The 10,935-nt window shown below is 38.6% G+C and overlaps 1 protein-coding gene across 1 annotated transcript; it reads right to left on the reverse strand.

Moving 5' to 3' along the window:
* Positions 1-1,788: 1,788 nt before the first annotated feature.
* PATE2 (prostate and testis expressed 2) lies at positions 1,789-3,078 on the reverse strand. The gene is made up of 3 exons (XM_006874580.1): positions 3,027-3,078; positions 2,261-2,389; positions 1,789-1,925 (listed from the first exon to the last, which is right to left on the reverse strand). The coding sequence occupies exons 1-3, from the start codon at positions 3,076-3,078 to the stop codon at positions 1,789-1,791; spliced, it is 318 nt and encodes a 105-aa protein (XP_006874642.1).
* Positions 3,079-10,935: the final 7,857 nt, after the last annotated feature.

A 10,935-nucleotide genomic window follows, 5' to 3' on the forward strand; every position in this document is an offset into this window, starting at 1 on the left:
ACTGGAGAATAGCTTTAGTCAAATTCCATGGAAAAGTGCTGAAGCACAAATTACATCATAAACTTTGCCCCATGTAGGTACAAGAGAGCTGATTTTTGCATCATCATGACAGCCACTCATTGGCAAAGATTATATGCTCATGTAAGGAGCACAGCATCCAGCAAGGCTGTTCCCATTTTGCAGAGAGCAAAATCTCTAGAAAATAAGAAAGCTGTGGGTTATCATAAGCCAGTACTCACTGCAGCTGGGTGGTGTGTGTGCTGGCCAGAAAAGAGACACTAAGACAAAATCAAACCAAAATAATCCACTACATAAAGTATAATTCAAAACTGTGATGCTGAGAATGCCTGTATTTGCTATTAAAACTCTCCTCTTGCTCAACAAAGCCAAGTTTTGTCTAGCCCCTGATTCAATACTTTAAAAAGTTAAAATTTTTAAAGTCTACTTTAAAAAACTAAAGCTAAGCTCTCTTTTTGCTATATTGAGTTATACTGTCACCATGATACAATGGCTGAGAGAGCTCATGTACAACTAGAAATAAAAATGTTTTTCCTAGCTCAAAATACCCATGTGATGTTGGCTTGTCCAATATGCTTGGGTATTTGTAAAAAAAAAAAAAAAAAGTCTTCATGTGTTTCTTCTTCTGTAAAATCCCAATAATCCCAATGTAGTGTTCTATAGAAAATATTAAATTCTCAGAAACAAAGAGATGGTATACCAATCCACTCAAATAGAAGAGTGAGTGTTTTATTGTAAGAATTTCATGTGGTATAATAAAGGAGAAAAATGCTCATGGAAATCAAGGGACCGGCATTGTGGTATGCTTAAGGAGAAAAAGAATATCTGAAGGATTCTGTTTCCACAGAAGCTTCACAGCTATCTTCACCACTAATGCTACTCAGTTTCTTACTGTCTATTTGTTTCACTACTATTACTTTTCTGCTGTCTCTCTCACAGCTCTGTTTACTCATTACTTCATCTTTATATGCGGCACTTTGTTACCTTAATACTGCCTCAGGGTATCTCTATACATTGGATTATCTTCAACTACCATGCCAGTTGTCTCATTACTAGCATTTCCCTCCTCACTCTTATGAGAAGAAACTGACTGGATAGCCTTGATCAAGGTGTCCATTCCCAATCCAATTACCTAGTTTAATCAAGTATCTAAGGCTACCTGACTAGCTGGGGCCATATTCCACCTACATCAAATTATCCCTGAAATCCTAGTGTCTACAAACTGAAATATCCTTAAAATGTTCCTTGAGACCTCATATCTGTCTGTCCAGTTTTTTTTCTAGTCTAAGATTTCCAGAAAATCTAGCCAAAAGCTCTGTTAGAAGAAGACTTCATTCATGTTGCCAGAAAATTTCTGGACTAATCCACTTCTGTAACCAGAATCCATGGGCAAAGAGAGAGTGGCAGGAGGTTTCAAGGTTAATTCAAATAAGAGAATCCAAACTCAGAGGATATGGTATAGGTGACTATAGAGTATGGTCACAGAAGTCTCACTATAGGTTTGGGACCCAAGTCTTTACAACTTTATATAGGAGATAACAAACAACCAATTCTGAGACCAGCCTTATTCAAGGTAGCATAATCATTAGGAAAACAAAATCATCTGCTAGATGTGAGCACAAGAAGTTTGCAAATATCTAGTCTAGTGCTCCACCATTAATGAGATTCAGCTCTCTCCACGGTTCTCCTTATGATGGACTCAGTGGTCACTACTTACTGGCTGTCTCACACAATACCAATGGCAAGAAGAGGACCAGCAACTACAGATTACTAGTTCCCCTGAGGGAGGTTGCAATAGCTACTATGTGTGCAACAGATGATCTGTGTTCTCTGGTCATGATCCAAGAAGTTGATGTCTTCACAGTTGTACATACATGACAGCTTGGAATAAAAATATAAACTGTACCCTGAGGAGGTAAAGGAGAGGAGGGACATGTATGTAATGACTTTCCTCCCTCCTACAATTTTCCTAGCAATAACCTCACCTCAGATTCTTATTAACCATTCTCTAAACCCAGGTGAAGCTATAAGGCTGAGTCTACAATTGGTTGTCCTTTATTACCTAATAAAAGACATCAGACTCTTCTTCAACCCAATATTGTCTTAAGAAGTCCACCTTTGCCATTCCTTCTATATAACCACCCACTCTCATTCATTTCTCTTACTCTGAGGGAAACAGACCCACACTGTCTCTAAAGGAAAGCAGAAATTATTTCTCAGACTCTTTATACTCCCTCACTACCTTGTTGTGTAAATATATAAATGTTTTCAGTGGCACAGTACTGGTTGTATTTCAGGTGGCAGGACTTCATGCCATCATAGCATAATCCAAGATGGTATCTTCTACATTTATAGCATGATCTTGCAATCTCTGCCAGACACAGAAACAGATGTTTAGAGGATAAGTCTGAGAATGGCTCCCCTGGGATCTGGAAACTTCTCTACAGGACCTTGCTATTGTCTAGTGAATTTTAAGCTTTCCTGGGCCAGCGACTTTTTGAGTGATCTGGTGGAAGGTGGGCTGTATGTGCATAAATCAATTATTGCATAGCATTTCAGGAAGTTTCCCAAGTTTTTATAAAATTTATCCATGAACCTGAATAATGAATGCCTTATCTAGCCTGAATTTGCTGAGTCATGGGGGAAAGAGAGCAAAGAGGAGGAGTTTAGCCTCCTTACTCCCAGAAATGCACTGGGCTAGACAAGGAGAAGATAAAACTTATGGTATTCTAATGTAAAAATGAATTATAGCTCACTCTGAATGTGGAGAGGAGGTTTATATCTAAATATGCCACAAATTACCCATATAGTGAGGACTTTTAACCAGCCATGGTTGTACCTTTTTTTGAGTCTTGCAGTTTGCCTGTGGAGAGAAGAAAATTATTCCTTGTCATAATCTTAAATTCATCTACCACAGACTCAAGCACTAATTTTGGAAAATTTCCCTCCTGCAGCACCCAACTGTCTCTTAACCATACACTAAATGCCCCTCTGTCTTCAGGACTTACCCTCAGATGGGCAGAGAAGAGTAAAGATGACCAGTAGGAACAGAACAAGCATTCTGAGACCTTTGTCCTATGAAAGATGCTGGATATTCTCCTGTGATCTATCCTTGGGCTATTTATCTGAGTCATGTAATCATAAAATTTCAGGGACAGACCATATCTCAATGTCTCCAAGGCAAGACGATACCCTTGCACCACTCCCAAGAGGGTGCTGACTCTGATTTATTACAGATATTTACTCCAGTAACTGGAGTCTGACTACACCTGACATCTATTTTTAAATTTTCCTCACTGATAAGTCAAAATTTCTCTCCCTATAATCTCTTTCTGTTGTTGTATAGTCAAGGCTTGTGTCACAGAAAGAAAGTCAAATTTCTCTTCTACGGTTTACCCTTTCAAATATTTCATGACAAGAGGTAGACAACTCAGTTCCTTTTAGCTTTCTTAAACAACCTATTCACTCTCCTCTGAATGACTTCAGATTTGTATGTGCCTCCCTTAGAAGTCCGAAGAAACAGACGTAGTCTGTTCTGATATATACAAGGTTGTTATGTGTCAAAGCTGACTAAAAACTAACAAAAACAACAACATACAAGGAACATTCAAATTGGTCTATCTGACCACGAGAACAGAGATGGTTGCACAGGACTTTGAAGACTAGCAAAGTGTTAGCTAGAAGAATGAAGTGGCACAGTACTGGTTGTATTTCAGGTGGCAGAATACCCAAAGAGACAGAAAACGCCTCCACACAAAGGTGCCAAACAACTCAACAGAGTGTCAGGAGGTTACCATTGTTTTTTATTGTATAGGCATAGGTGAACAAGATCAGGCATAGATTTATGCCTCTTGTTAGAGGTGATGGCATATGGGTAAAGAGGATTCAAAATGATGCTTGTTTCAAATGTGTCTTGTCAAAAGTAAGTAGTATTAAGTTTCTTGTTGACTGTTGAGCAGTTGTAAAACATCAGTGAAAAAAACGGACATTTTCTCAAGTCTTGGGAAAGATAGTAATGTGTCCATTGTTCTGTACCAATGCAGACATCTAGAAAAGATATTTCCCTTTATTTAAATTTAATTTTGTCACACACGTGGGCTCATGTCTGACTTGTGCTGCTTGCTAACTACATGACTTTGGATGAATTAATGTGCTAAGAATAATTTTGGACGTTTTGTAGGGTTGTTATTGAGATTATATTAGGTAACGTTTTAGAAAGAAAGAACCTCATTTTATTAATGCCCTAGAAAATGTCAAGTACTAACTCCTATGCAATGTTGGCAGTTTAAGGATCAGCCTTGACCCTCTAGCTAGGGTAGGTGTCAAAAACTTCATCCAGTTGCAGAGTATACCCTTTGGTTGGTTGATGATGCATGGATGGGATTGTAACCATGGCAATGAAACAATATATGATAGGATGAATGTAAAGATAATGTTCTCCCATGTTAACTATCACATAATTCACAATAAAACATTAGAAAAACAACAACAACAATTAGATATCATCTCACATCAGCAATAATAGCAAAGTTCAAAACAGTAGAGAACAATAAATGCTGGTGAGGATGTGGAGAGACTGGGACCCTCCTACATTGCTAGTAGGATTTCAAAATAGTCCAACCACTCTAGAAAACAGTATGGTGTGTCCTCAGAAAGCTGGAAATAGAAATGCCATATGACCCAGAAATTCCTCTACTTGGTATATATCTACAAGAAATACAAGCCATAACATGAGTAGATATATGCTGTGCATAAGTTTGCTATGGATCGGTACCAACTCAATAGCACTTAACAACAACAACAACATGTTCATAGCAGCTCTATTCACAATAGCAAAAAGATGCCCATCAATGGAAGAATAGATGAACAAACTTTGGCACAACCACACAATGGAATATTATGCTACCTGAAGAATAACAAGGAAGCTGTAAGCCACCACATATCATGGATGAACCTTCAGGACATTACGCTGAGTGAAATTAGTCACAAAAGGAGAAATACTGCATAAGACCATTATTGTAAAAGCTTAAGAAAAAATACCCACACTAAAAGGGAAAAAAATATATTTGCTGGTTACTAGGGGTGATCTCTGGCTGCATAGTGGTTACAAATTGGGCTGTGAACCCCAAGGTCAGCAGTTCGAAACTACCAGCTGCTCCACGGATGAAAGATGAGGCTTTCTGCTCCCGTAAAGATTTACAGCCTCAGAAACCCTGTTCAGGGTCGCTATGGGTCGGAACTGACTCGACGGCACTTAACAACAACAACAGGGGTGCGGGGGGTGAGGGTAGGGAGAGGAAAGTGGAGCACAGGGTAGGGAATATACACAGGATAGTTCAGGTGTTGTGGGGGGAGTACACAAGAAGGGGGAGAGGAATGGAAGAACAAGGTAGATAAGAGAACATTTAGGCAGGTTTGCATGGGCTAAATGGTACAGAGGTAAATAGTGATGTATCTCAACCTTGGAACAACAGGACTCTGTGATACAGGGATTGAGGCATAGTCTGAACGGGCAAAAGAAGGGAAATAATGTTAATATGCTTGACTGTCTTATGAATCTTGGTTTCCCTTGCCTACTATTGTAAATAGACACTTAAGGGGAAGAGAAAAGAATAGCCAAAAACATGACTATAGAAAGCTTGTAAGCCTGTCTTTAACCTATAACTGATTGGAATACCTAAAAGGGGTGCTGTAACTTGCCCAGTGAAAGAGGCTTCCTTAGGTGGAATCCTGATCCCCATCCAGAATCTTCTGAGGTGGGAAATTTTCACTTGAAAAGACAAGCAGACCAACCTGGAGCAACTAGAGGAGCAGAAGATACTTGAAATAAAGACCAGCAGGAAAAATAAAAAGCAAAAACAGCAGTCTGATTGACTACCACAAGAACAAGCAAGTTGTTCACCGGGCAGCCATCAAGGCAAGTAATCAAGTCCCCTCAGGGCAAACCCCCTTCCAAGACTGAAACTCAAAAGGACTACAAAAGCAGGCATATAATCTTGCTGGCAACCACGTTGGTCTACCGATGAGGAGAAGTGGGGGGAAAGCAGCAATGAAGATGTGGACTGAGTCCAACCATGTTACATAGACTTGCATAGACCTGGAATATGGTAAGACCTGTTGTGCCAGAGGTATGGTGAGACCTGGGGACTCCTGAGCCTATAGATAAGGACATAGCCACAGAAGGCTAGAGTGGAGATTGAAGCATCCAGTTGGTATGAAGTGACGTCAAGAACGCCCAAACTTGCAGATACTACACATTTGACCTAGCTTCAATGGCTGGATGATCAGAACTTGACTAGAGGAAGAAAGAAGAGAAAAAAATGTGTAATCCACTACAATTTGATGAACATGACCTATATGGATGTAGTAGCTTAAAAGAGGGAAAGAATCTTCACAGCAAGGTTCATTCCCACCACCTCTGTACACAGGGTTGATAGGGATGGGTAACTTAGACACTGGCTACCTAAAAGGGAGGGGGTGATACAAAGGCACAAAGTGACTGGCTTACAAGTTTTCAAGAGGGAGCTTAGTTTCAGAGGATGTGGGGGAAGGTAGAATCTCCACTGAGTGGTTTTCAACCTGTCTAGACAGGGCTGGTGAAAGGAGATGGGGATAAGACTCTTGTGGTTCAATAGTGAGTAATTGTTATCAGGACTGATTGCGATTTCTGCAAATGTAAAGGTAGATGTTTTGTAGCAAAAGGAAGAGAGTGGTTGATCTTGCAGTCCAGGAGCGTGGACCCTGGAACCATGAAGAGAGAAGAGCAGAAGCAGAGTGTGGGACCCTATTCAGAGAAGCAGCCATGACAGAGATGGAAGCAGAGACGATGATGTGGAGAGATGGAATGGATAGAGACTCTAGACTCATGGAGAGAGAGGGACTGTGTGCTGGCATCCAGGGTGCAGGCTTGCAGGGTATTCCCTTTCGTTGAAAACAGAGGGAATAGAAGCAAATGCGGTTGAATGATGATGCATGGAAGAATTGTAATCATTGTAATGAAACGAAACACAATAGGATGAATGTAAAGCTGATGTTCTCCCATGTAAACTAATACTCAATTCACAATAAAAATTTAATCAAAAAAAAAACAAAAAAAAAACACAAAAACTTCAGCCTGAAGAAACTACATATCGAGAAGGTCAAGAGAAGCAGTGGGATAGTAGCCCCAGCTATAGATTTGTTATGCAAGGAATAAAACTCTGGCAGTAGCAATGTTATCAGGCATGTCCTGTGAAGTGTTAACTTTCACAGATCTTAGATTTTATGTGTGTGTTGGAGTGAGTAGGAAGATCAAGAGTCACTTCTGAAAGAATGGCCTTTGAAGTCAAGGGACCAAGTTCAGAACACACAGCCTAGTGTTCCTTGGATGGGTGAGCAGCTAGGGCATTAGTTTAGTGCTTGTTCACTGTTCACTGAGATTGAATGAGATTTGGGCTCACTCTCACAGATTCAGATATAGTCTATATTCTGATGACTTCCAATTTTATACCACTATCTCAGATTTCTATTCTGAGTTCTAGACCCATATCTATAAATACCCATTCAATTTAGAAAATTCATAGATACTATATCTTGTAATATCTCAAAATGAAATTATAATATTCCTGATTTACCAACGATCCTATTTCAGTATTTAACTTAATAAATTTGGGACCCACACTTTATAGTGTCCATTCTACTAACATGGGTGTTTTGTTTTGTTTTTGATTTCCCATCTTCCCTGCCACCTAATTAATCCAATATGTTATCATCTCATCTGGACCAAATCAAACCCTTATTTTTTGACCTTCCTTCTTCTACTATTTCTTTTTATGGTAAACTCTCCATAAAGTAGTCAGATACCACTTCCATAATGTAAGTTGGAGATATCACACCCCTTCTAAAACCCTTGCAATGGCTTTCCAGCATACTTAGAAGAAAATTTTGCCATGGTCTACAAGGTCTTTCCCAATGCAATATATCATTTGATTTCTTGGCTGCTGTTTCTATGAATGTTGACTGTGGATCCAAACGAAATGAAGTCTTTGACCACTTCAACCTTTTCTCCATTTATCATGAAGTTATTTCCTGGCCCAGTTTTGAGAATTTTTGTTTTCTTTATATTGAGGTGAAATCCATACTGAAGGCTGTGGTCTTTGATCTTCATCAGTAAATATTTTAAGTCCTCTTAGCTTTCAGCAAGTAAGGTTCGTATCCTCTGAATATCGCAGGTTGTTAAGGAGTCTTCCTCCAATCCTGATGCCACGTTATTCTTCATCTACTTCAATTTCTTTGATTATTTGCTGATTGAATAAGAATGGTGAAAGAATACAACTCTGGCACACATCTTTCCTGATTTTAAAACATCCAGTACCCCTTGTTCTGTTCAAATGACTGTTTTGTTCAAATGAGCACAATTAAATAATCTGGAATACACATTCTTCACAATGGTATCCATAACTTGTCATGATCCACACAGTTGAAAGACTTGAATAGTCAATAAAGCACAAGTAAACATCTTTCTGATTTCTCTGCCTTTCAGCCAAGATCCATCTAACGTCAGGATTAATATCACTAGTTCCATGTCGTCTTCTGAATCTGGCTTGAATTTCTAGCATTTATCTGCCAATATACTGTTGCAGCCATTTTTTAATTATCTTCAGCGAAATTTTACTTGTATATGATGTTAATAATATTGTTCAATGATTTCCACATTCCTTTGAGTCACCTCTCTTTGAAATGGGTACAAATATAAGTCTCTTCCAGTCAGTTGGCCAGGTATCTGTCTTCCAATTTTTTTGGCATAGGTGAGTAATAGACTTCAGTGCTGCATCAGTTGTTGAAAGATTTCTATCTGTAGTCAGTCCATCAATTCCTGGAGACTTATTTTTCACCAGTGTTTTCAGTGCAGCACGTACTTATTCCTTCAGTACAAAAATAAATCAATCACAAAAGAATAAATATTGTATTACCTCACTTATATAAAAAGACAAGACAAATGTATGGAGACCAAAGATTCTTTGATATCTATACATTCATAATGGAAAAATCACATTGCTTAAGATTTGGGTTACACAGCTGATTATTATAAGTTGTGTACATGTTAAAAGTTGAATTGACAAAAATGATGTGATAGATATGTTTATGACAATTGTCTAAAAATTAGTAGCTATGAGTCTTGGTGTGGTGCTATAGGATAAACACTGGGCTACAAGGTTGCTCCTCAGAAACTATACAAAGGGTCTCTATGAGTAAGAACCAACTCAACAGCCAGAACTTAACAACAACTTGAGGCAACTTAGGGTCCTGGCATGGCACTTTAGAATAAGCACAGGACTGCTAACCACAAGTTCAATGGTTCAAGCCTACCAGCCCCTTGTCAGAAATCCTATACAAGGTCCTATGGTTCAGAACTGACTTGATGGCACTTAACAACAACAACAACTGAGTCTGCTTATGTACAACCAAACACCTTATGAGATTTGGTTCCTTAGTCTGGAGGTTTAGTTATGGTTTCATGTACTATCCCAGTTAATTATTTAGTGCTTCTGTTCAATCTCCTACTTTGTTGACGTAGTACCTAGAATCTTAAAAGCTTGTAAGCAGCCATCCAAGAAACAACAGTTGATATACATTCAACTGGAAAAACAGAGGAAGAAAGTCAGGAATAGGAGGAGGCTATGGAATTTATTGCTAACTGCTTCCATAAACAACTGCCTCCTTTACCATGAGACCAGAAGAAGAAGACATTGCCTGGCTACAACTACTGAACATTTTTATCAAAGTGTCTATAGAAGAATCCTGATCAAAAGAGGAAAAAATCTTAAATTCTCATGAACTCTATACTTTCTGAAGTTAAAGAGGATAAATGAACCCTTAAAATTATTGTCCTAAAATAATGTTTAAATGTTAAACCAGAAACATCCCATAAAGTTTTCTTAAAACTGAACAATGTTGTTGTTGTTATTTAGTGACATTGTGTCAGTTCCAACCCATAGTGACCCTATATAGGGTTTCCAAGAAGCATCTGGTGGACTTGAACCACCAACCTCTTGTGGTTCAAAGTGACTTTGCAATCCAGTGCATTAACTCACAGCACCACACCAGGACTATATATATATATATACATATATACACACACAGAGAGAAAGAGAAAGGTGAGAAAGGTGAGCCCAGAAGCACAGTAACTGAACACTTCAAGCAGCGCTGCCAAGAATCTTTTCTTGGGAGTCTTCGATCCTGTGTCTCCTACACTCATTGTCACCTTCACTTTTGAGATCCTCTTGCTTTATTCTGGGTGCGCACATTGGGCATGGAAGGCAGGAAGCAATTTCCTTAAAGTGTCCCTTCTGTTTCTGTTAAGGTTAACCTCTGTATCTGAAATGGGAGTATAGGTCTCAATCCCAAAGAAAAGTGCTGTAAGGTATAATTCTAACTGGTTTCTTTGTGGGTTCCCTCCTACAACATCAAAGGAAATGGTGTTTTGCTTTAATACAACTTGGCCAATGTACAATCTAGATGATGGGAAAAATAACCTTTGAATGGATACTTAAATTATTATACCATCTTACAGCTTAAATTATTCAACCACTGTGTCAGATTCTCTATTTGTTTGTAAAATTACTGTTTTTCCCCTGTATTTATGTTTAAGAAACTGAAAACAATCTGGAATTCTAAAAGTATGTAAGTTATATTGTGTATATGTACTATAATACATTTAACCACTAATTAAAAGTCATGCAGAGGAAAAATGAATACAGATGAGTATTAGGTGAAAACAGAGTTCTAAGCAGGCCTATACATGAATATACAAAGAGATGAATGGTTACTTTTTTGTGAAATATAGCTTTTGATTACAACATTGTCTTATTACAACTCTTGGTACACCAGCAGCTGCCATTAGGGAAAATTATAGCTTGACCTAGTAAACCTGCCCGG

The sequence above is a fragment of the Chrysochloris asiatica genome, unplaced genomic scaffold (genome assembly GCF_000296735.1).
Source record: "Chrysochloris asiatica unplaced genomic scaffold, ChrAsi1.0 scaffold00287, whole genome shotgun sequence".
NCBI lineage: Eukaryota > Metazoa > Chordata > Mammalia > Afrosoricida > Chrysochloridae > Chrysochloris > Chrysochloris asiatica.